This window comes from Spermophilus citellus, assembly GCF_964194105.1.
Source record: "Spermophilus citellus genome assembly, chromosome: 14".
NCBI classification, from domain to species: domain Eukaryota; kingdom Metazoa; phylum Chordata; class Mammalia; order Rodentia; family Sciuridae; genus Spermophilus; species Spermophilus citellus.
In genome coordinates, this window is record NC_138194.1 from 33,709,342 (window position 1) to 33,737,108 (window position 27,767).

General features: G+C 37.8%; 1 protein-coding gene across 1 annotated transcript in view; it reads left to right on the top strand.

Annotated features, from left to right (window-relative positions):
* Positions 1-27,767, top strand: part of CPA6 (carboxypeptidase A6) — a gene marked incomplete at its 3' end in the record, with an annotated part of 301,035 nt that overhangs the window by 195,183 nt on the left and 78,085 nt on the right. The window contains exons 3-6 of the mRNA XM_081266455.1: positions 107-231; positions 6,134-6,248; positions 8,116-8,217; positions 10,328-10,432. Of these exons, the coding sequence (XP_081122581.1) occupies positions 107-231; positions 6,134-6,248; positions 8,116-8,217; positions 10,328-10,432 (447 nt within the window). The remainder of the gene's footprint in view (positions 1-106; positions 232-6,133; positions 6,249-8,115; positions 8,218-10,327; positions 10,433-27,767) is intronic.

The window sequence follows — 27,767 nt, forward strand, 5'->3', positions numbered from 1 at the left end:
ATGTTTGGTGTTACTGTGTTCAAACAAGATAATGTGTTTATATTGTGACATGGATTTTTCCCCACCTACATTGAATATGAATTATAGGTTGGTTCCTGCACTACAGGTGGACCTGTGGCAGCCCAGCAGTATCTCCTATGTAACAGAGGGAACAGTTACCGATGTCCATATTTCTCAAAATGCTTCCCGAGCCCTGTTAGCCTTCTTACAAGAAGCCAACATCCAGTACAAGTAAGCTCTTCCTTTTCATGTGCTACAAAATTCATTTGTATGAAATCAAATGAATGATCATTGTATTCAGATGATCAAAGTGCTTACAGGAATGGTTTAAATAGCTTTCCATTTTGAGAAAACTGACATGGAAAATATTCACCTTGGATGAACTTACTGGGTTAAAAGGGAATAGGAACCACCACATACATCATTTCACTGTTGCCACTAAGTGATCATTGTCCACACAGACTCTTTTCCAGTGAAGAAAAGAGAGCAACCTAACAATATCTGGAGGACTTATGGGAAGGAAGAGGAGGAAAAGGCTTCCTACAGGAGTTGTGTCAGCCAGACCTAGAATGAGACTCGGGACCTGCAGGCAGAGGGGACAATGCAAGTAAAGGAAGAAGCAGCATAGAAATACAGTGTAAGTCAGTCATCTATCAGAAAGAAAAGGTGCAGGAGAGACAGCAGAACATGAAGGGGTAGAAGGTGTATGTGTAGCGGAAAGGAGCCCAGACCTTATCTTGTCCATGGTGCTGATCTATTAGAGGATATAAGCAAAGGAGTCACGTGTCTGTGGAAGTAGAGGGGCAAGAGGAGATGACAGCAATGGTCCCAGCAAGACCGGGAGGCCCTGAGTTAAGACCAGAGTAGTAAAATGAAGAGAACATTTTTTAAAAAATCCAGAAGTCAAACCACCTGGACTCTCTACCTGGTTGAATGGTAGATGGAAAAGGGAGACATCAAAGGATAACTCTAAGTTGTCTAGCTTGGAAAAGATAACTAAGTAGACAGATTTGAAACAGGTTGGATATTAAAAGGAATCAACACAATAAGAGAGAAAGTAGGAGATAGAGGAATCAAATCAGAGAGAGGGAAGGGTCATGGGGAGAAGTACTGCAGTGACATCCAGCAAGAAGGAACTGATCAGTCTCCTTGGGATTTGGCAATGGAAATTGTGTTGCTAAAACTAATGATGAGATGCAATTATTAGGGATAGAAAAAGTGAACAGGGAGAAGATCTTGAAAAACAGAGCAGACTACAGCTCTTAGCAATCAGAATAAGGAGAGGAGCAGAGAAGAGGAAGTGAATCACAAAGAGATGCAAGATTAGTGACTGGAAGATTTGGGATTCAGGTGAAAGGGGAAAATTTTTGCATGTCTGCGAGCTGAGGGGAACAAGCAGTAGGGAGGGAGATGTCAATCATGCCAGAGAGAATGCACAGGTACAGGGATGAGTTTGAACAATAGGAAGGTTATCTCATCCTCTAAGACTCAAGAAGTACACATGGGTTTACCTAAGATTGCAGAAAGGAAAGTCCATACATTGAAGGAGATCATAATCTAAAAGTTTCTGGATGAAGTAAGAAGCAAAATTATCTAGCACAAGTGAAGACACTGTTTTTGAAGAGTGTTGTCAAGATAAAAACCAAGGTAAGAACCAATAAAACTGAGAAGAGAGGTGAGAATAGAGAACTGATATAAAGATGCTATTTTGTCAGATAAGATCAAGGAAAAGTCAGGATGGCAAGGAAGTCAAGACTCCAGGGAGACACTTGATCAAGTATTCATTCATTGGGGTCTAATCAGGATAAGGAGAGAGAAGAATCTAGGAAGAATCATGGAACAAAATGGAAAATCAAAAATGGCTCAAAGATCATTATATTGAAAACAAGTACAGTGTGACTGAGAGTAACAATGGGAAGGAAAGAAGTTTTGACAAAATGTGGGCTGTTGGATGTTATGAATTCTAGATTAGAAAACTTATGGCTGGTGACAAAATCCAGGAATTAGCCATGAAGGAGATGGCTGGAGTGGAATTTGGGGTGGAAAAATCACTGAACTGAATACAGTGAGGATGATAATTCACCATAAAGGACTGGGGGCACTAGGGAAGAATAGAGGTACTTTGGGTTAGACAGAGGGGAGTAAAAGGAGGGGAGGGAGAGGAGAAGGAAGGATAGTAGAGTGAATCGGACATTATTACCCTATGTGCATATATGATTCCACAACTGGTATGATTCTACAGCATGTACAACCAGAAGAATGAGAAGTTGTACTCCATTTATGTATGATGTGTCAAAATGCATTCTTCTGTCCTTAGCTGGCGGTAAGATTAAAGGTGAAGGATAGAGCCAAGAATTAGAGGAAAGCAACAAGGAATGGCATGAGCTTTGCCCGGAAGTGAGGAGATTAATGGGAAAGCAAAACGGTGACCAGGAGAACCCTGACCTCCCTCCTTTTGGGCCCCATGATAAGTAGGAAGGGTGTGTTAGATAAAAATCCACAAAAGAAAGTGCCAAATTTTTGGTGGGAAAAGAATATGAAAAAAAAGAGAGTTCTCTGAAGATACTGGAGAATATAGGAATTTGTTTACAATACAAGAGAGACTCCAGTGGGCACAGGGTAAAGGGGGTGGTTGAGAGAAATAGTGCCCGCAGAGGATTTGAGGAAAAGAAATGCAGTGTAGTGAATTAATGAGACCAGAGCGTAGCTTACCCTTCACTGGGATACTTGGGGTCTGAGGGGCATAATAATCTCACACCCTCAAGTACCCCACCTTCTTAGCAGGCTAAGTACTGTCAAAACTGGCACACGGGTTTCTGATAATGTGTGGGAAGACATGGGGTGGGCTGATGGCTCTGTGAATCAATGTTGAAGGCCCCAGGCTCTCTGGAAGCCTGGGACAAAAGGTGCAAAATGACAGTGACATCCCTGATCCACACAAATACTGCCCTGCCGGAAAGATATTTACAACCTATTAAAGTACCAATAAGCTTTTTGCAGAAAGGCATTTTATTTGTGCTTCTAGAAAAGAATCACAGCTGTGCATAAAACTATTGTTCATATTGGACACATTTTAGTCAGCGCTGCCACTTTGACGCCGTGCTTTGATTCTCTGAACGCCTGGCAGGAAAGAGCTTGGCAATTATATCCATAGGTGCCAGTGACAACCTACATGCTTCATTAATTATTGTTCAGTAGAAAAGAATGTATCAGTTAGTTTAACAAGTCTCCATTTCCTACCATTAAATACAGAAAAAAAAATGTCATATTTTGTGTCGCAGAGAATAGAGCCTTAAAAAAAATGGGTGTTTTAAATCAGTTGTCTCCTCAGGAAGAGCAATCATTTAAAATTATTCATTTTGTTGGTCCCACGATAATAACACATAAGAGTCAATTAAATTCCTTGGGCACGATAGGTAGAGATCATTTTAATTGACTTTTATTATTGTAGTCTGGGGTATTTTCCAAAGATTATCATTTATTCTGTACAAACTATATATAAGGTATCATTATAGTGATCTTTAAAGCACAGATAATGTGACACCACATGTCTGGTCCCCAGGTGATCAATCCTTCTCTCCATGAGATGACTCATTCTGCATAAAAAGTTCAGTCACTTAATAAATTCCTGTGAAAATTGGCATCAAAATTTCTATTTTGAGGGCCCTTCCCAATTCTGGAAGCTTCAAGGAGATAGTTTTATATTGAATTACAAAATTTGGAAAGTTTCTCATTGTTCCAGATATATTATAGAAATGTACCCAATTGGAGTAGGAATCATAATGAAATATTTTTTTAAAAAACTAAGAAAACACAACAGTTTAAAAGATTTTTTTTGATACCCCATTTCACAGCTTTCTCATCGATATTGCTGGTTTCCAGTCAAGTACTTGACAAGGAAAATGGCTCTGCATCAGCTATATTACAACTATTTTTTAACTTAAAGTTGGCCTTTTACACCCTGTGTGAGAGTATAGTCCTAAGTGACTGAACAGAGACTAGAATTATTGTGCTGGGATTGCTGTAACAAAGTACCACGGACCTTTTCAACCGGGCATTCAGAAGGAGAGCCTTGTGTAGATTGCTGGCTTTGGCAAATCTATCTACGTTTTTTTTTTTTCCTTGGTTTCTTGGGATAGAAAAATAAAAGCAGCCGAGAGAAATCATCCTGGAAGAAAAACATACTTGAAGGTTTCCTGCAGTAACTGGAATATGAGAACAATTTATAGCCACCTTCTTAATCAAACCCACAGGGTGACTCCACCTGCTGCTGGTTTCATCCATTGCAAAGAACCTGGCATCCCTTGCCCTGGCCTCAGCCTTTAATTTCTAAATTCGCTCACCTTGACTAGCTGAGCTTCTCTATTCTTGGCATCCTTGACAGTGGTAGGCAGCAAGATAGCTTCCTTTTTCCCTATTCAGGTTCTCTATTAACACAAGGAAACTCAGACATTGACAGAGCTAGCTCATTTGGCTCCAAAGACTTGTCTCTGCAATATGGTAAAGTTCTTTAGCCCATGCACCTAACCATCTGCAACTTTTCACCTTTGGGAAAAGAGAAAACACTAATACTGATGGCATTTAGGCTTAAATTTAATGTTCCACTCATATTTTGAGCCACTGCAAGCAGCAGCCAAGAAAATTTACCAAGCTTTGTGCCACTTTACCTCTCGTCTTGATTCCTGGAATGTTTCCAGTTTTAAAGTACAAAACTGAAACAAAAAGAACAATAAACCAATGATCAACTCCTGATTAGGGGTTTTGTCCATGGCAGGTGCTCAATAAATAACAACTGAGTAAATCACCGTGACCCCCAAGTAAATGTACTTCCATCATGGACCAAAAAAGTATTTACCCATCAGATTCTAAAAAATGTTTTAATTGATTAATATTCTTAATATTTTACTTGATTAATTATTAATTATTTTTAATTGATTAATATTTTTAATTTTAAGGTTTACATAAATCATTCTTTAAAAATGTTCTGATAATATTTAAACTTTTTAAGGAACAGATTCTTTTGGAAGAGAAAACATGCAGCAAAGCTTTTTAGCCATCTTCTAAGCCCTGAAAAATCAGTGAAGGGCTCTTAAATATCTTTAACTATTGCAAATGAATGCAGCCCATTATAACTTCACAGCACTGTAGTAACTGGTGACCGGCGAGTCTTGGAAAGACAAGTCTGCATCTAGATTAGACATCAAGAACACTGATGACTCCACCTGGACCTGGCTCCACCCATTAGACTGAGCTTGTGTCCCCCACCCCAGCCTCAACCTTTAGTTTCTCAGTGCACTCACTCTGACTAGCTGAGCTTGTCTTCTCTTGGCATTCTTGATACTGGCATGTAGCAAGATGGCTTTTTCCAACTCTGGGAATTTCTTCAGCTTATTCTTGAGAACTGTAACGTCTATACCCTCCCTTTCCTCTCTGCATCTTAGGTCAGATGTTCTGAGTGATGACCTGAAAACAGTGTCTCCATGAAGAAAGGGACATGAACAGACAGAAACAGCAAGAAAGAAGATAAGGAGAGGAGTGAAGGGGTAGCCTAGGCTTGCTCGGTTCACATCATGTCACACTAGAGTTGGAGTTGCAAGATTAGAATTTATGTGCACATTCCTTGTGCAAATTCTGGCTCTGCACTGACCAAAGAGGTCTGACATTGGCAAATTCTTAATCCCTTTGAATTTCAGGTTCCCCTTTTATAAAATGGAGATAGTCAAATCCACCATATACGGTCACTTAAATTATGTACATCAAATACACAGCCCACCTTGCTATGGCTCCTAGTCTAAGTGCTCATAGCCATTGTTTGGCTGTTTTTAGCTGCTCACTCAATGGTAGCTGTTGTTACAGTGCTACATTATTTGGGGACATCTGCCTACAATTTTACACTTTAAATTCATTCTACCATTTATTTAATCATTTTTATTTCCCAAAAAAGAACATTTTCTCAACATTTGGTATTTTTAGAATCATCATTCTTGGCATCCTTCTTTTTCCTTTCACATTATGGAACACTGGGACACTTCTGTGTTACTTGTTTGTTCCTTATGCATCTAATTTTTTGATGTTGCATGATTTTTGCATCATTTCAATTTACTTTTCATAATGTCTATTGTTTCAAATCCAGGATTCTCATAGAAGATCTTCAGAAAGTGCTGGAAAATGGAAACAGTTTGCCAACCCAGAGAAACAGAAGATCCCTGTCTGAATATAATTATGAAGTGTACCACTCCTTAGAAGAAGTGTGTAATCATAGGAGTTTTTACTGCTTTTTTACAAGTTCATCTTTGTCATATCGGGTTAAGTATTGGGAAAGAAGCATAAAGACAGAGACAATTGCTCTGAGAAGAATGTATAGAACTCTTTACATGACCTCAATACCTCGATTCACTCATTTCTTCCACTGACCCTTTCATTGCTACAAAAGAAGTAGCAAAATAATTTAAATTTCACCTGATTTACCCAGCCCACTTCTACAAAGGACATAGGAGTACAATGGAAGACTGAGGTAATGTTAAAATGATAGTTATCAAGACCTTAACTGAAAAGCCATGAAAGTAGAACTAGCCAGAGCTTAAAGGTAATGCTTTGAGACTTGATACTTGCCCTACACTCTTGCAAATCTGAGAACTCCCAAAGGCCAATCCTCACTAGTGGCACCTCTGAACCTTTGAACATGCTGTTATATATACTACCCAGAAAACTCACAGCAACCTCATCCTCACCACCAACCACATTCTTTACTGCTCACCTGACAACTTGTCGTTCTTCAAATTTCAGCTTTAAGCAATCAAGTAGCAGTTTCTGTTCTTCCAGACTGGATCCAACCCCTCTGCCCACTACCCTCCAACATCACATGTCCCATAACATATGGATATTACCTTTCACAGTTCTTAGTTGTGTCATTATAGGATTAATTTTTTTCTCATCTGCCACTATATCCCCAAGGGCAGGTAAATAGAGTCTTTAAAATAGATAAGCTGTTGACAGAATGAATAAATATATACATTTTCTATGTTCCCTGAATTAAACAAAGGAACAGCAGACACCAAAATTAACAAGATCCTGTTCTATTATTAAGAATATTTTTGGTTCTGTTGATGATAACTCCTTTCCAAAACTCTTTTCACATATTTTATGTCTCGATATACCTTTTAGAAGCTAGAAGCAGGAGAAATGTTTTAGATAACTTGGCACACAGCAGTGCTCTTAAAATGTACTAGAAAAAAGTCAAATTTCAAAAATAAAATGGATACAGATATGTACACAAATGTATGTATATATATTCACATATATATATGAACCTGATCATTAGATTAAATAGGAATAGGAAGAAAAGAAAAAATACACGTTCTAAAATATATATTTTTTTCTTGAATACAAACTCTTTTATATCATGGAACAGTGAGATGCTTTTGTGTTACTTCTTTATTCCTTATAGGGCTTATAAGTCAGAAATGTTACCATCTTTCTAAGCACCTTATTCATCCATTTCAAATATACCTTCTCCTGATGACAGATAAGCATGTGAGAGGGATGGAGACAAATATATCACTGTCACTGGAGGGATTATTCAAAGTTGTCCTCCAACATGTGGCTCAGTAGAATAATGTTTAAATGCAAATGATAATAACTTTTTCTTAGCATCTTCTGTTCTGTGGGAAATTACAATATATGGAATTTGAATACCACTTTCAAGTAGTTTGGATAGTTTTCATAAAGTGGATTTAAATTTTCTCTCTCTCTCTTAAATATCTGTGGGGAAAATGGAAATAAATTCTGATTTTTTAAGAAGAAACCAGAACACATCAATTAATTTTCCACAAAACAGTGTCAGCAAGATATTAATGACATTTGGCAGTAGAAGATATGCTTTAAAGAGGGAACCATAACCAAGACATAAGCTATCTATAAAGGCAGAAAATAAAATGTAAAATTTTAAGTATCCCACAGAAATTAAGTAGAGGAAATTGTTTCTTTTTTCATTTTGTATTTCATATATACTCTTTGAATTCTGAGACCTACTGCTGTCATTTTTGTTACCTGTATTCTCTAAAAGCCCCATTACTATAAGAGATTCTGACGTGGTTTTTATTTATCTGCTTTTAGATTCAGAGTTGGATGCATCATCTGAATAAAACTCATTCAGGCCTTATTCATATGTTTTCTATTGGAAGATCATATGAAGGAAGATCGCTGTTTATTTTAAAGGTAAAAAAGAAGAAAGTGTCAACTAAATATAAAATGTTCATTCAATATTTATCTTTTTCAACTTATGGGGAAAAAATGAAATGATTTTTCATAAGCTCATATTTAACATCATCTGATAATTTAAGAAAAAGATCCCTTAGATGTTTGAATTATATTTAATATTTGGCATTTAGTATTCTAGAGGATACTGTTTCTGATATATTCAGAATTACTGATGCCACTTATTTGTGAGTTGGTGCTAGTTAAGATGAACCAGCGTAAAACCAGGTAAATGTGTAAGAAGGTATGTGTTATTCCCATCCCTTGATCCTGCATTCTCCTCCAGCTACTGACCCATAGTTCTCTCTCTAAGTTAAACTTCTAATAAGATTTGCCTGTAGTTCAAATGTCTTTACTACTTCCCCTCCCCTAACTGGTTCATGTCCCACAGCTCCCTTTAAACTTACTTTGCCAAGGTCAACGATGACTCCCAGTCAATTCTCCTTCTGTCTCTCTAACCATTCATTCCTTCAAATCTCATTCACTGGCTCCTCTTTCCTTGTTCTTTCCTTAAGTTCTGGTGATCCCCATGACCCTACCCACATCTCTGCTTTCACTCCATAAACCCTCTCTAACTGGGTATATCTGCTGGTAATGTCAACAGTCATGCCAGACCTTTCTATCCAGTGGAGTCCACTCTCTGGAGCTTTGAATTCACACATCATTGCCTGCTTGACACCTTAACTTGGATATTCACAAAAGCAAGCACCTCAGAGTCAGAATGGCACCATTTTCCTCCCAGTTTAGGAACATGATTATCATCCTAAATTCCTCTCCTTTATTTTAATCACTCACTTTCACTTGACAATTCTTTTGGATAAGCCCAAACCTCTTCCCTTGTCTTCACTGGTGTTACCCTAACTCACCTTTAGATCTGTTCTCCTAGACTATTGCAATAGTGGCCCCAATACTCAACTTCTTTTTGAGTCCCTGTTCTTGGCCCTCTCATCCTCCTATCCATCCTCCACACTGCTGTCAGAGATAACACAAATACATACGCACACACACATAAGCATTCACACATACACATGCATGCACACACACATGTTCGCGTGCCCCTACCCCTTCCGGGGAATATGGAACCCATCCTCATCTCTTTTCCATCATATCCAGGGACTCCAAGTGTTCTCTTGTCTCTGTTACAGCTTCACATGCTGTTCCTTCCTCAAACTACAGAAGCAATCCTTGCAATATCATGTCCTCAGATTCTCTTTCAAACTTGAAATGCCTTCCACCAATTTGTCTGCCAGGCAAAATTGAAAACATGCTCAAGTACTTCTTTTGAGAAGCTTCCATTTATTCCCCAGGAAAATTCAACACAACACCCATGTTCCTAAGGTGCCTTATGGATATTCACACCATAAAGGTTGATTGATTGCTTACCTGTCTACTCTCCCCACTAGCATGTAAACCCCTTGTGTTTTCATCTTTGAATCTCTAGGATTGAGCCCATAATGTTAAAAAGTATTTTCCGAAGTATTAGTTGAGATCCCCTATGAATATAATTTCAAAAATTACCTATTAATGACTGGGTTAGAAACTTGGTTAGAATTAATGTTGATATAGTAATTTTTTAATCTACCACCTGATTCTATAGACCAAATTGTTTTAATTTTCCCTTTTGTGGTATAATAAAGTTTGACTTTATTCACCTATAAAATATAGGTATTTCTTTAAGAAATATTCCTTGAGAACATGTCTGATTGGAAAATTTGGGGAAATGGTGGGGAAGGGGGAGAGAAAAAGGAAGGGAAGGAAGAAAGACGAATTTAGCCTTTTATTTAAACTTCATATCTTATATTAAAATAGAAGCAACCCTATTTTAGAGATTTCCCTTTCCCTTGTATATTTTATAGTTCTTTGATTGTATTATTAGGGCTTTAAATTTATTGTTTCTGCATAAACAAGCCTGGATTTCCAAAGTAGATAGGATATCTCTCTGTCTTTTTTATGTGTTACCTAATGAACCAAACCATAGTGAAGAATTATGCTGAAATCTTATTAAATTATGCTGGTCAGTGAATCTCCAATAAAAGCCTGAGTTTGTTACTATGAATACTCCTGTTTTCAGCTGGGCAGAAAATCACGAGCTTACAAAAGAGCTGTCTGGATGGACTGTGGTATTCATGCAAGAGAATGGATCGGTCCTGCCTTTTGTCAGTGGTTTGTGAGAGAAGTAAGTTAAACCCTTTGTTCAATGTCCATTTCAGCTAGTCAGTAGTTCTATGAATTTTTATTCTGCTCAAGGAACAAAGTGGGAATTTGAAACCAGTAATACCTGACTGATAATAACACCTTGATTTTGTGGGCTGCTTTCATGTTTCTGAGGACCTCCAAAACCCTGGCTCAATTTCTCTTCACCTCCCTTGGAAGATGAAATTATCAACTCTGATTAAAAAGAAAAAGGAAAATAGGGGCCGGGATTCTGGCTCAGCGGTAGAGCGCTCACCTAACACATGCAAGGCACCAGGTTCAACCCTCAGCACTACATAAAAATAAATAAATAAATAAATAAGGTATTGTGTCCAACTACAACTAAAATACATATTTTTTTTAAAAAAAGAAAAAATAAGATTTATAGACTTTGTGGATTTGTGACAATTAGAAAACAACCATAATAGTCATATAGCAAAAGAAAAAAAATTTAACTTGTGGTGTTCCAGAGCAATTTCCTCTATTATATTCAGCTCAGAAAGCTCTATATCTTTGTTTCCCCCTCAAAATGATCTCACATGTGCTATAACACTAAAGAGGTGGAACAAATGGTTGTATTATATTCTCTAGGTATAAATCTGTAATTTAGAAACCAAAAGGTATTTATCATCTATGGAGATTTGACATTCTCGGTTTCACTGATCTTTTGGTAGCCTTGATAATTGATGACTCATGGTGATTTCTCATATTCCATATGCTTCATTTGAATCATGAGCCCTCTGAACTCATGTGTTGGTTGAGTGGAGCTCTTTCCCGAGTGTGGGCCCACCTTATGGACCAACCCACAATGTGTTTACTTCTTTTCTATTCATTGTCAAGAATGAACTGACTTTTAGGGATTTTTTTTATTTTGTAGGGTTTGGGGTTTTTTTTTGGGGGGGAGGGGGTTGTTGTTGTTTTAACCTTTGCTTTTAATTTTGAGAGGAAAAAAAATCTCTTATAAGAAAACCAGTCACTGGTACTGGTAATGAGAGTGCAGAAGTCTAATGAGAGAAAGTTTCTTAGCCAAAAACTAATCCTACAGATTTCTTTAGTCCTGTACTTATAGGAAAGCATTATAGATACCAGGGATATTTTAATATATTTTATTTGTATTTCACTATATTTTATGGGGAAATTATGCACTATAGTGAGATTTGTGATTCTGAGAACTCTCCTAGGTCTTAGAAAATGTAGTGCACAGGTATTGAAAATGTACTAAATTTGTGAAGTCTGGTTCTCTGCCACTACCAAACCCACAAAAGTATCCTGGGTTTTATACATGTAATAAAATTTTCTGACTATACCTACTCAGATTATTAAGTAATTCACTTTCTCTTAAAAGATCATTTCATCCTCTAAAGAAAAATACAAAATCTAGTAAGAAATTGTTAACTCTATTAACTTGTTTCAAACACTTAGTGTATACATAATGATATCATGTCTGCTGTTTCAAGTTTGGGGCAGGGAGACAGAAAATAGTTAGTTACATAATATTTATTGTTACAGAATATGGTCCTGTATTATTGAATAACATAAGAATGTATCTCCCAAACATTCAAGCTAAAGTTTTAACTCACTCCCAATCTGTACATCCTTTTCTTTATAACACTGAAGCTTATTTATGTGGTTACTGTTAGTCTTACTCCCATTCCAATTTCAAAAGCAGTCCCTGTCTATCTTGTTCACTGCCAAATCCCCAGGATATAGAACAACACCTGACATATATGTTCAAACATTTCTTATTTATTTACTTATTCTAATTAGTTATACATGACAGTAGAATGCATTTTGACACATCATCCATAAATGGAGTATAACTTCTCATTCTTCTGGCTATACCTGTTGTAGAATCACATAGGTTATATAATCATATATGAACATAGGGTAATGATGTCTGATTCATTCCACTATCCCTCCTATCCCCATACCCCCTCCCCTCCCACCACTCCCGTCTGTCTAATGCAGAGCACCTCTATTTTTCCCTAACCCCACCCCCTTATTGTGGAGAACATTTGGCCTTTGGTTTTGGGGCTGGCTTACTTCATTTAACATGTTATTCTCCAGCTCCATCTATTTACCTGCAAATGCCATATTTCATTCTTTTTTACAGCTGAGTAATAGTCCATTGTGTGTATATATACCACATTTTCTTTATCCATTTATCTTTTAAAGGGCACCAGGTTAGTTCCATAATTTGGCTATAGTGAATTGAGCTGCTGTAAACATTGATGTGGCTGCATCTCTGTAGTATGTTAATTTTAAGTCCTTTGGGTATAAACCAAGGAGTGAGATAGCTGGGTCAAACAATGGTTCCATTCCAAGTACTCTTAAGAATCCCCATACTGCTTTCCAATTTGCAGTGCCACCAGAAGTGAATGGGTACCTTTTTCCCACATCCTCACCAACATTTATTGTTGCTTATATCCTTGATAATTGCCATTCTGACTGGAATGAGATGAAATCTTAGAGTAGTTTTGATTTGCATTTCTCTAATTGCTAGAGATGTTGAACATTTTTTTCATATATTTGTTGACCAATCATATTTCTTCTTCTGAGAAGCATCTGTTTAGTTCCTTTGTGCATTTATTGATTGGGTTATGTTTTTGGCATTAAGTTTTTTGAGTTCTTTATGTATCCTAAAGATTTTCTCCCATTCTGTAGGTTCTCTCTTCATGTTCTTGATTGTTTCCTTTGCTGAGAAGCAGCTTTTTAGTTTAAATCCATCCATTTATTGATTCTTGATTTTACTTCTTGTACTTTAGGGGTCTTGTTAAGGAAGTCAGATCCTAAACTGACATGGCAAAGATATAGGCCTACTTTTTCTTCTATTAGGTACAAGGTCTGTGGTCTAGGGCCTAAGTCCTTCAAACACTTTGAGTTTTTGCAGGGTGAGAGATAGGGGTTTTATTTCAATTTGTTACATATAGATTTCTAGTTTTCCCAATGCCATTTATTGAAGAGGCTATCTTTTTTCCAATAAATATTTTGGTGCCTTTGTCTAGTTGAGATAATTGTGTTTATGTGGGTTGGTCTCTGTGTCTTCTGTTCTGTACCATTGGTCTACATGTCAATTTTGGTGCCAATACCATGCCGTTTTTGTTACTATAGCTCTGTAGTATAATTTAAGGTCTGCTATTGTGATGCCTCCTGCTTCACTTTTCTTGATAAGGATTGTTTTGGTGATTCTGTATCTCTTATTTTTCCTCAAATATTTCTTAATGAATGGTAAGTAAAAGTATCTAATAATAATGATGCAGAAAGATTTCTGGGCAATGACTTATTATATCATCTCATTGATTATAAGAATACACCATAGTGAATCTATCATCATGTACATCCATAAGAATGGGGTCCTAACTAGAATAAGATATAGCCCATGCTTGTACAGTTATATCAAAATAAATTCTACTGGCTTGTATAGCTACAATACAACAAGGAAACATCTCATTGGATATGAATCACTTGGACTTTTGCAGAGCACACAACCTATATAGCTCTATACAGTAGCCCTATAACATGATCTAAGTTTCCAAAGAAAAGAAGGACACAGTATAACCACAAGAAAAAGAAGAAGCATATGTAATGACTGTCATCTGAAGACAGTTGGTTTTAGATCTAGAACAAGAAGCATCAGTCATAAAGGGAATATATATTATTGGTAGAGTGTTTGCCTACTATGCACAAGACCCTGGATTTAATCCCCAGAACTACAAAAGAAAACAGAAAAATAGATTTAAAAACTTTAACAAGAAGCATTAATTAATATTAGAGTCCATTTCCACAAAGATGAGTCAGAAAGACTGCTTTCTTTCTCCTTCCTCCTGTACAGGGCCATCTTCACATATGTAGATGGATCAAGTCATTTCTGTACCTCTGCTATCCTCTCCACACCTCTTTTACTCTCTCTAGTTATGACTGACACTTCTCCTTCCACTTTCTCATTTACATCTCCTATCTGACTCAGGACAGCAACCAGCGGTCTAGGATCAGTAATTTAATATTTGTAAATAATCCATGTAAAGAATAATTGAAAAGAAAATCAGCAAGGATATAAAAGAGTTCAACACTACCAAATAGTATCTGAAAGACATTTAGAGATCACTCCACCCAACAACAGCAGAATACACATTCTTTTCAAGTGCCTATGGAACATATGCTAAGAAATAACATACCTCCACAAATGTAAAATAATTGAAATCACACAATGAAATCAAATTAGAATTTGCAAACAGGATGATCTTCAAATACTTAGAAATTAAACTGACTTCTTAATAATCTATGGGTCAAAGGTATAATTTCAAGAGAAATTTAAAAATGCATTGAACTGGATAAAAATGAAAATATAACTGTGTTGGTCAGATTTTCATGTGACAAAATATCTGGGAAAAACAATGAGGAAATATTTATTTTGGCTCGCAGTTTGAGTATTGAGTCTACAATCAGCTGGTTCCATTGTTTTTAGACCTGTGGAAAGGCAGAAACATTACCATAAAAGGTGTGGCAGAGGAAAGGGGCTACCACCATGGCATCCAGGAAGTAAAGAGAGAAGGGCCCAGAGATAGGATACACCCTCCAGGGTCATGCCCAGAGTGACCTGCTTCCTCCAAGTAAGGCCAGCCTCCTGAAGTTTCCACTACCCTGCAGTATCATCACTAGTTAGAGACCAAGCCTCGAACACATGAGCCTTTGAGAGGAACATTCCAGATCCAAACAATAACAACATATCAAAAGTGTGGGGTGTGGGTACAATAATGCTGAAAAAAAATTTTACAGCACTAAATGCATGTGTGAGACAAGAAGAAAAATCTCCAGTTATTTAAACTCTTCTCTCAAGAACTTAGGAAAAAAAATACAGAATAAATTCAAAGGAAATAGAAGGAAGTAATATAAATAAGAAATCCTTGAAATTAAAAGTAGAAAACTGTTAAAGGAAGTCAATATAACAAACAACTAGTTTTTTAAAAAAAATAAAGGATAAAGAAAATTGGCAAAGCTCTAAGGAAATAGAAAATACAATATCTGAGAAGAACAATATTTTCGAGAGAGGGAAGATGGCGGCGAAGGGAGTGCATCACCCCCATGTACTGCGTCACTGTTTGGGAGAATGATGAGTTAGATCAACTAAAAACTATCTAGTTAGGAATTTCTAGCAAAACTGGGGTGCTCCAAAACCTAGTGGCAGGATTTTCATCGCACGAGGATCAGCTACAGGGGCTCAAACACGAGCGATTTGTCCGCACGGAGGGTCACGCTGCTTATTCAGCAAATCGCCCCGCGGCTAGAATCTGCGGCACGCGCTGGGAAGCAAGAGATAGAAACGCAAAGATACAGCGCTGTGGATTCTGTGGGCTTCTACCAGCTGTGCAATCACTGTACACAGTGCTGAATTCTGGGTTTGAGACAGGGGAAGGAAGCGGTCCAGTTCGGTTCTCCACACTGGTCAGACCACAGAGGAGGCCAGCGGCCACCATCTTGGAGAGCTGACGTCATCATCCCTGTTTTTGACTGATCGCAGCTCATTCAACTATAGAACAAGTAATTTCAGGCTGCCATTCGCCTGCATCTCGCAGACAAAGTACTCAGGCTCAGTACTAAAGAACCCGCAGAAACTGCCTCTTGGAGCCTGCTCCTATCAGAACATACACCGAGCCCGGAGAGGCCGAATTCTGGCTCCCGGAACTGCTCTGGCCCAGGGCTAAAGAACCTGCGGAAACTGCTTCTCGGTCCAGATCCTGCTGAATACTGTGGAAGCCAGAGGGGCAGAGCAGAGACACCGCCCGCGCCCGGAGCAGCCCCAGTGACCCGCCGGCGTGGTATCACTTCACCCCAACTGCAGTAGGGGCCGAGCAGAGCCACCGCCCGAGCCTGTAAGGTAGGCAGACCTGCGACCGACTGGCGGATCAGGCCCAGCGGCCTGCCAGCGTGGTAGACACGTCACACCAATTGGAGTAGGGGCAGAGCAGAGCCGCCGACCGCACCCAGAACAGGCCTAGCGACCCGCCGGCGTGTTATCACTTCACCCCAACTGCAGTAGGGGCCGAGCAGAGCCGCCACCCGAGCCCGCAAGGTAGGCAGACCTGCGACCGACTGGCAGAACAGGCCCAGTGGCCTGCCGGCATAGTAGTCACGTCACCCCAATTGGAGTAGGGGCAGAGCAGAGCCGCCACCCGCGCCCGCAAGGTAGGCAGACCTGCGACCGACCGGCGGATCAGGCCCAGCGGCCTGCCGGCGTGGTAGACACGTCACCCCAGTTGGAGTAGGGGCACAGCAGAGCCTTCGCCCGTGCCCGGAACAGGCCCAGTGGCCTGCCGGCACGGCAGACACATCACCCCATTTGGACTAGGGGCAGAGCAGAGCCGCTACCCATGCCCACAAGGTAGGCAGACCTGCGACCGACCAGAGGAACAGGCCCAGCGGCCTGCCGGCATGGTAGACACGTCACCCCAATTGGAGTAGGGGCAGAGCACAGCCGCCACCCGCGCCCGGGACAGGCCCAGAGGCCCGCCGGCGTGGTAGTCACGTCACCCCAGTTGGAGTAGGGGCAGAGCAGAGCTGCCGCCCATGCCTGGAATGGGCCCAGCAGCCCGCCGGCGTGGTAGTCACGTCACCCCCATTGGAATAGGGGCAGAGCAGAGCCGCCACCCGCGCCCACAAGGTAGGCAGACCTGCGACCGACCAGAGGAACAGGCCCAGCGGCCTGCAGGCGTGGTAGACATGTCACCCCAATTGGAGTAGGGGCAGAGCAGAGCCGCTGCCCGCGCCCGGGACAGGCCCAGCAACCCACTGGCATGGTAGACACGTCACCCCAATTGGAGTAAGGGCAAAGCAGAGCCGCAGCCCGCGCCTGCAAGGTAGGCAGACCTGCGACCGACCAGCAGAACAGACCCAGCGGCCCGCCAGCGTGGTAGACAGATCACCCCAATTGGAGGAGGAGCACAGCCGCTGCCCTCCCTGCAAGGGAGACTTTTCAACTATACAAGAGCAATATAAATATATAGGGGGAAAATATCAAAAAAAACAACAGTTTCAACAAGCGGAAAGAAACGTGAGCAGTATGAAACGACAAGGAAAGAAAGGACCACAAGCAATGCAGGTCAACTCAACTTTAGAAGAGGTAATAGCTGCAGCAGATGGAATGACAGATAAAGAATTCAGGAGATACATGCTTCAGATGATCTGGAGTCTCAAGGAAGACATTAGACAGCAAAATCAGACAATGAAAGATCACTTCGACAATGAATTACATAAACAAATCCAAGAAGCAAAAGATCAACTATACAGGGAGATAGAGGTAATAAAAAACAAACAAACAGAAATCCTAGAAATGCAGGAAGCAATAAACCAACTTAAAAACTCAATTGAGAATACTACCAGCAGAGTAGAACACTTAGAAGATAGAACATCAGACAATGAGTACAAAGTATTTCAACTTGAAAAGAAAATAGACAGCTCAGTAAGACTGTTAAGGAACCATGAGCAGAACATCCAAGAAATATGGGATAACATAAAGAGACCAAACTTAAGAGTCATTGGGATACAGGAAGGTATAGAGGTCCAAACCAAAGGAAAGAGCAATCTATTCAATGAAATAATACGAGAAAACTTCCCAGACTTGAAGAATGAGACAGAATCCCAAATCCTAGAAGCCTACAGGACGCCGAATGTGCAAAATCATAAGAGATCCACACATAGACACATTATAATGAAGATGCCCAGCATACAGAATAAGGAGAGAATTTTAAAAGCTACAAGAGAAAGGAAGCAGATCACATTTAGGGGTAAACCAATCAGGATAACAGCTGATCTTTCAACAACAGACTCTGAAAGCTAGAAGATCCTGGAATAACATATTTCAAACACTGAAAGAAAATGGGTTCCAATGAAGAATCGTGTATCCAGTGAAATTAAGCTTCAGGATGGAAGATGAAATTAAAACCTTCCATGATAAACAAAAGTTAAAAGAATTTGCAGCTAGAAAACCATCTCTTCAAAACATCCTTGGCAAAACATTTCAGGAAGAGGAAATGGTAAATAACAATGAAAACCAACAGTGGGAGGTAGGACAGTAAAGGGGGGAAAATAATCAAAGAGGAAAACAAACCATGTTTAGTAACATAAGTAAACAAATATGGCTGGAAGAACAAACCATATTTCAATAATAACCCTAAATGTTAATGGCTTAAACTCACCAATTAAGAGACACAAGCTAGTAGAATGGATCACAAAACAAGACCCAACAATATGCTGCCTACAGGAGACGCATTTGATAGGAAAAGATATACATAGACTGAAGGTGAAAGGTTGGGAAAAATCATATGGACTTCGGAAACAAGCAGGAGTGTCCATACTCATATCAAATAAAATAGATTTCAAGCCAAAGTAATCAAAAGGGATAAAGAGGGACACTACATACTGCTCAAGGGAACCATACACCAACAAGACATAACAATCATAAATATATATGCCCCAAACAACGGTGCAGCTATGTTCATCAAGCAAACTCTTCTCAAGTTCAAGAGTCTAATAGACCACCATACAATAATCATGGGAGACTTCAACACACCTCTCTCACCACTGGACAGATCCTCCAAACAAAAGCTGAATAAGGAAACTATAGAACTCAATAACACAATTAACAACCTAGACTTAATTGACATATATAGAATATACCACCCAACATCAAGCAGTTACACTTTTTTCTCAGCAGCACATGGATCCTTCTCAAAAATAGATCATATATTATGTCACAGGGCAACTCTTAGACAATATAAAGGAGTAGAGATAATACCATGCATCTTATCTGATCATAATGGAATGAAACTGAAAATGAACGATAAAAGAAGGAAGGAAAAATCATGCATCACTTGGAGAATGAACAATAGGTTACTGAATGATCAATGGGTTTTAGAAGACATCAAGGAGGAAATTAAAAAATTCTTAGAGATAAATGAAAACACAGAAACAACATATCGGAATCTATGGGACACATTGAAAGCAGTTCTAAGAGGAAAATTCATTGCTTGGAGTTCATTCCTTAAAAAAAGAAAAAAACAACAAATAAATGATCTCATACTTCATCTCAAAATCCTAGAAAAAGAAGAGCAAAACAACAGCAAAAGAAGTAGAAGGCAAGAAATAATTAAAATCAGAGCTGAAATTAATGAAATCAAAACAAAAGAAACAATTGAAAAAATTGACAAAACTAAAAGTTGGTTCTTTGAAAAAATAAATAAAATCGACAGACCCTTAGCCATGCTAACGAAGAGAAGAAGAGAGAGAACCCAAATTACTAGCATACGGGATGAAAAAGGCAACATCACAACAGACACTTCAGAAATACAGAAGATAATCAGAAATTATTTTGAATCCTTATACTCCAATAAAATAGAAGATAGTGAAGGCATCGATAAATTTCTTAAGTCCTATGATCTGCCCAGATTGAGTCAGGAGGATATAGACAACCTAAACAGACCAATATCAATAGAGGAAATAGAAGAAACCATCAAAAGACTACCAACTAAGAAAAGCTCAGGACCGGATGGGTATACAGCAGAGTTTTACAAAACCTTTAAAGAGGAACTAATACCAATACTTTTCAAGCTATTTCAGGAAATAGAAAAAGAGGGAGAACTTCTAAATTCATTCTATGAGGCCAACATCACCCTGATTCCTAAACCAGACAAAGACACTTCAAAGAAAGAAAACTACAGACCAATATCTCTAATGAACCTATATGCAAAAATCCTCAATAAAATTCTGGCGAATCGGATTCAAAAACATATCAAAAAAAATGTGCACCATGATCAAGTAGGATTCATCCCTGGGATGCAAGGCTGGTTCAATATACAGAAATCAATAAATGTTATTCACCACATCAATAGACTTAAAATTAAGAACCATATGATAATCTCGATAGATGCAGAAAAAGCATTTGACAAAGTACAGCATACCTTTATGTTCAAAACTCTAGAAAAACTAGGGATAACAGGAACGTACCTGAACATTGTAAAAGCAATCTATGCTAAGCCTCAGACTAGCATCATTCTGAATGGAGGAAAATTGAAGGCATTCCCTCTAAAATCTGGAACAAGACAGGGATGCCCTCTCTCACCACTTCTGTTCAACATAGTTCTCGAAACACTGGCCAGAGCAATTAGACAGATGAAAGAAATTAAAGGCATAAAAATAGGAAAAGAAGAACTTAAATTATCACTATTTGCAGACGACATGATTCTATACCTAGCAGACCCAAAAGGGTCTACAAAGAAACTATTAGAGCTAATAAATGAATTTAGCAAAGTGGCAGGATATAAAATCAACACGCATAAATCAAAGGCATTCCTGTATATCAGCAACAAATCCTCTGAAATGGAAATGAGGAAAAACACTCCATTCACAATATCCTCAAAAAAAATAAAATACTTGGGAATCAACCTAACAAAAGAGGTGAAAGACTTATACAATGAAAACTACAGAACCCTAAAGAGAGAAGTAGAAGAAGATCTTAGAAGATGGAAAAATATACCCTGTTCATGGATAGGCAGAACTAACATCATCAAAATGGCAATATTACCAAAAGTTCTCTATAGGTTTAATGCAATGCCAATCAAAATCCCAACGGCATTTCTGGTAGAAATAGAGAAAGCAATCATGAAATTCATATGGAAAAATAAAAGACCCAGAATAGCAAAAGCAATTCTAAACAGGAAGTGTGAATCAGGCGGTATACCGATACCAGACTTCAAACTATACTACAGAGCAATAGTAACAAAAACAGCATGGTACTGGTACCAAAACAGGCGGGTGGACCAATGGTACAGAATAGAGGACACAGAAACCAATCCACAAAACTACAACTACCTTATATTCGATAAAGGGGCTAAAAGCATGCAATGGAGGAAGGATAGCATCTTCAACAAATGGTGCTGGGAAAACTGGAAATCCATATGCAACAAAATGAAACTGGATCCCTTTCTCTCGCCATGCACAAAAGTTAACTCAAAATGGATCAAGGAGCTTGATATCAAATCAGAGACACGGCGTCTGATAGAAGAAAAAGTTGGCTACGATCTACATACTGTGGGGTCGGGCTCCAAATTCCTCAATAGGACACCCATAGCACAAGAGTTAATAACTAGAATCAACAAATGGGACTTACTCAAACTAAAAAGTTTTTTCTCAGCAAAAGAAACAATAAGAGAGGTAAATAGGGAGCCTACATCCTGGGAACAAATCTTTACTCCTCACACTTCAGATAGAGCCCTAATATCCAGAGTATACAAAGAACTCAAAAAATTAGACAATAAGATAACAAATAACCCAATCAACAAATGGACCAAGGACCTGAACAGACACTTCTCAGAGGAGGACATACAATCAATCAACAAGTACATGAAAAAATGCTCAACATCTCTAGCAGTCAGAGAAATGCAAATCAAAACCACCCTAAGATACCGTCTCACTCCAGTAAGATTGGCAGCCATTAGGAAGTCAAACAACAACAAGTGCTGGCGAGGATGTGGGGAAAAGGGTACACTTGTTCATTGTTGGTGGGACTGCAAATTGGTGCAACCAATTTGGAAAGCAGTATGGAGATTTCTTGGAAAGCTGAGAATGGAACCACCATTTGACCCAGCTATTCCCCTTCTTGGTCTATTCCCTAAAGACCTAAAAAGAGCATGCTACAGGGACACTGCTACATCGATGTTCATAGCAGCACAATTCACAATAGCAAGACTGTGGAACCAACCTAGATGCCCTTCAATAGATGAATGGATAAAAAATGTGGCATTTATACACAATGGCGTATTACTCTGCATTTAAAAATGACAAAATCATAGATTTTGGAGGGAAATGGATGGCATTAGAGCAGATTATGCTAAGTGAAGCCAGCCAATCCCTAAAAAACAAATGCCAAATGTCTTCTTTGATATAAGGAGACTCACTAAGAACAGAGCAGGGATGAAGAGCATGAGAAGAAGATTAACATTAAACAGGGATGAGAGGTGGGAGGGAAAGCGAGAGAGAAGGGAAATGGAAGGAGACCCTCAGGGTTATACAAAATTACATACAAGAGGAAGTGAGGGGAAAGGGAAAAAGAATACAAGGGGGAGAAATGAATTACATTAGAGGGGGTAGAGAGAGAAGAGGGGAGGGGAGGGGAGAGGGGATAGTAGAGGATAGGAAAGGCAGCAGAATACAACAGACACTAGTATGGCAATATGTAAATCAATGGAAATGTAACTGATGTGATTCTGCAATCTTTATACGGGGTAAAAATGGGAGTTCATAACCCACTTGAATCAAAGTATGAAATATGATATGTCAAGAACTATGTAATGTTTTGAAAAACCAACAATAAAAAAAGAAAAACAATATTTTCATTACCAAAATCAGTAATGAAACAGGGAATATCAATATAGAGACCCTACAGACATCCAAATACTATGAAATATCATTAATAACTACCCAAATATAAACTTCACTAATTGGATAACATTACTACAACACACCCACCATAAAATAATTCAAATATCACTATGATTATGGATTATTGGATTTAGGATTTTTTAATTACCAAAGCAAGAAATCTCAAGGCCTACAAGCTTCCACTGGAGAATTGTATCAAATATTTTAAAAAGAATTCAACACTCTCTTTCAGAACTGGAACTCAAACAAACTGGAACTCTTCCAGTTTGTTTTATAAAGCTACAGATCCTCCATAAAAATGAAAAAATTAAATATTAGCAAACAGAATTTGGCAATATGTAGAAGTAATTGTGTACCAGGAACAAATGAAGTTTATATCAGGGCTGCAAGTCCACTTCAACTCAAAAGTTAATAATGCAGTTCATCCTATTTTCTAAAGAAAAATAAACAAATGATCTTATTAATTGATGCAAAGAAAGCTTTTGACAAAATTAACTTAGAGTCATTATAAAAAATCTCAGAAAAATAGAAATAGAGAATTTGCTCAGTCTTATAAAGAGCACCTACAAAAAAACCTACAGCAAACATATTATTAACAGTAAATGACTGAATGGTCTCTCTTTGAAACTCAGTATATAGAACAAGTGTGTCAATCTCGCCTCTCTTCATTAACACAGTGCTAGAAGTTTTAGCTAGTGCAATCAGGCAAGAATAGGAAATAAAATTCATGTAAATTGGAAAGGAATAAATAAAAATTTCCCTATTTGCAGATGATGTGAATTTCCCCATAGATAGTCCCAAGCAATCAACAGAAAAATTCTGCAAAATTCAATAAACAGAAGTGGAACTGATGAGTTCCTCATAGCCACAGAACATAAGATAAATATACAAATTTAATCATATTCCAGATAATACATCAACAGTAACATGTACAATTCATCAAAAATGAGAAATATTTAAGTGTAAATCTAAGAAAACATAGAGAGGAATTAAGCAATGAAACTACAAAGTGATGGTGAAGGAAATCTAAGTAAGTCGGAAGTTATCATATTCATTGATTGGAGGTCTCAATATAGTAAAGATGCAGTTCTCCCCCAATTTTTGCAAATAGATTTAATACAATTCACATGTAATTTCCAGTAAGATTTTTTGTAGATATAGGTAAGATTATCCTAAAAATTATGTATGAAGACAAACTAGAAGAGCAGAAACTATTTTGAAAAAGAAAAGTCAAAAGGGAAAAAAATCATTCTTAACAATTTTAAGTCATATCATTTTCTAATAATAATTAAGATTATATAGTATTTGTGAAGGGATTGACATAGGTAAGGGGAACATAATAGAGAAATCAGAAATCAATCCACACAAATATTCCCAACTGATTTTTGACAAAGGTATAAAAAAAATCAATGAAAGAAAAGACTTTTCAACAAATGGTACAGAACCTATTGGACATAATAGCCAAAAAGAATGACCATACCTACAAAAATCAACTCAAAGTGGATTATGAACTTAAATGTGAAATATAAGACAATAAAACTTTTAGGGAAAGAAAATCATAAGAGAAACTGTTAGGATCTAAAGCTAGGCAAAGAGTTCTTCAATTTGATACCAAAAACATGCTCCATAAAAAAGAAACGTTGGCAAAATGCACATTATCAAGCTTAATCAAAATTTAAAAGTTTTGCCTGTAAAGAAGATGAAAAAGACAAGCAATATAGTGGAAGAAAATATATGCAAACTACATATCAAAAAAGGACTCATATTTGAAATATATAAACTCAAAACTGGATAGCAAGAATCAATTAGAAAATGGGTCAAAGACATGAAGAAATATTTCACCAAAGAATGTATATACAGATGCCAAACAGAACATTCTAAAATATATCATAAGTGAAATTCTAATTAAAGCCACTATGAGTTATCACCATATTCCTATCAGAATGGATAATTTAATTAAATATTATATGGAAATATAGATCTATAATCTATACGTCTATAGATGTGTGTCTCCAAATGCCAGGGAGGATGCAGCAAATCAGATCACGTATACATTTTGGATAGGAATGTAAAAGGTAGAGCTACTCTTGAAAACAGTTGGCAATCTCTATTAAAATTAGACATGCAACTACCATATGACCCAGTAATTACATCGTTGGCACTTATCCCAGAGAAATTAAAACTTATGTTCACTCAAAAACCTGTACTCAAACGTTTATAGCTGCTTTATTTATAATAGCCCAAAACTGGAAACAATCCAGGTATCTGTCAATAGGCAAATCCTTAAACAAATTGTACTACACCATTGCACAGAAAACTACTCAACAATTAAAAGGAACAAACTACTGATTCACAAAACAACCTGGATGAATCTCAAGAACATTATGCTGAATGAAAAAGGACATCCCAAACAAATACATACTGTATTTCATTTATGTAATTTTGAAATGACAAAATGATGGAAATGTTCTGTATCTGGCCTGTATCAATGCCAATACCCTGATGGAGATATTATACTATAGTTTTGCAAGATTTTACCATTGGAAGAAAGTGGGTAAAAGGGTACACAGCATCTCTCTGTACTATTTCTAAGTTACATGTGGATCTACATTTAACTCAAGGTTTATTATAAAAATAATGGTAAAGCCCCATATCCCTGATTTTCATTCTTTTTTTTTAAAAAAAAAAGGTGCTCTCTCTTTCCTAGAGGCAATTTAATCCCTGTCCTCTTCCTTGTTGTGTGCTTTAGTTAAGTTTTTGATGCTGTAATCAAAATACTTGATAAGAACGACTTAAAGGAAGAAAAGTTTAATGATGTCAAAGGCTTAGTCCATGGTCAACTGACTCCACTGCTGTGGGCCCAAGGTGAGACTGAACATCATGGTGGAAGGGTGTGGTAGAGAAATATTCCATTCATAGTGACCAGGAAGCAGAAAGTGAGAGAAGAAAGAGGTCACACAGAAGATAAACCTTTTCAGGGCATGCCCCCTGTATCCCACCTCCTCCAGCCCTGCTCCACCTGCCTGCAATTACCACCCAGTGAATCCATTCATACTGGGATGGACTGATTAGACTACAGTTCTTATAGTCTCATCATTTTGCTTCTGAAAATTCCTGCATTGACATAGGAGCTTTGGGGAGACACCTAATATCCAAACCATAACACCATATGACCCTCATTAACAGACCCTAGTTGTTTTCCCTGAGAACAGAAGTATCAGGCCATTGCTTTGGCTCCATCTGTCCACTTCTTCTGTGGCCAGCTTGATTGTCACATGCCATGCCCTGAGAGCTACTTCTGCTTCTGCCCCCACTCCAATTCAGCAGATCAATCCATGGATGTTTATTTTGAAAACACAGAGCTCAGAAAAGAGTAATACAGAAGCAAACTGCCAGTCTTAAATGACTGGTGAGATGGGTTTCATTACTTGGTTATTAAAAATTTTTCTTAAATAAATTAAATAATCCATAGTGTTGTTTAATTGACAGACATTTTTAAAATGCAAAAAAAACACCTCAAAACTCATGGGCTTTCCTCTTTTATTGATAATCACTTAATTATTTTGAAAAATATATAAAGCTACCACTTTTCTGATTTCAATATTTTCTATCTTGTTATTTCCAAATATCAAAATTTTTATAATGCAAGCAAAATGAAGGAAGCAAATAGATTGTGAAATCTTTCTCTTGTTAAATGCTTGCTTATATATGGTTGGCATAAACATTGCTAATGTTATATTTATGAGAGCATGGGGTTTGGGGGAGCTTGAGGGAGAAAGAAACACAAACCTAATAGGTTTACTGCTGGAATGTGTACTACAGATGTTCCCTTCACCATAAACCAAATTTTAAAAGCTTTAAAAAATACTACCATTTGGTAACCAATTCTTCTTAAATTTGTCATGGAAAGAGATGATACAAATAGTAAATTATCAAAGAAATAATCTAGAATGGATCTGTTAGTAAGGAAACTAAGTTAAATATACAGAATTTGGATGTTATCTTTCTGCAAAAGTGAACACATACTATTTACAGGGGAGTGAGACATAAAACTGAGGGGTAGAAGACAGGGAACAAAGGAAATAGCAAGGAGATCCTTGTAAAGGAAGATTCTCACAAAACCTAAAAGTAATGGACTTGGAAATTAAAAGTAAAGGACATTGCCAAGTTAAAAATAGAGTTTAAAAACAGTCTGGCAGTTCCTCAAAAAGTTAAACATAGAGTTACCATGTGACCCAAATACACTACTCTTATGCATATTCCTAAGAGAATTAAAAACAAGTATCTACACAGAAACTTGTGCATAGCTATTCATAGCAGTATTATTCATAGTGCTCAAAAGGTCTCCATTAACTGGTGAATAAGTGTTTTTAAATGTAGTATATACATCCAAAGGTATTATTCAACCATAAAAGTATTGAAGTAGTAAGACAAGCTACAACATGGATGGACCTTGAAATCATTATGCTAAGTGAAATAAGGCAGACACAAAAGGTCAGATGGTGCATAATTCCATTTATATGAAATGTCCAGGATAGCCAATCCACCAGTACAGGAAGTGGATTATTTGGTGGATTAGTGAAACAGGAATTGGGGCTAACTGCTACCAACTTCATTTGTGGGTGTTGGAAATGTTCTAGAATTAGAAAGTGATGATGGTTACACATCTCATAAACATACTAAAAACTATTGAATTATACACTTTCAAGTGGTAGATTTTATGTTACACGAATCATATCTCATTAAAGAAATAATAAAGTACTGATATATCCACCACATGAATGAACCTTGAAAACATTATGCTAAACAAATGATGACAGTTACAAAAGAACACCTTGGCTCTGCTTACCTGCTATGTCCAAAATAGGGGAATTTATAGAGCCAGA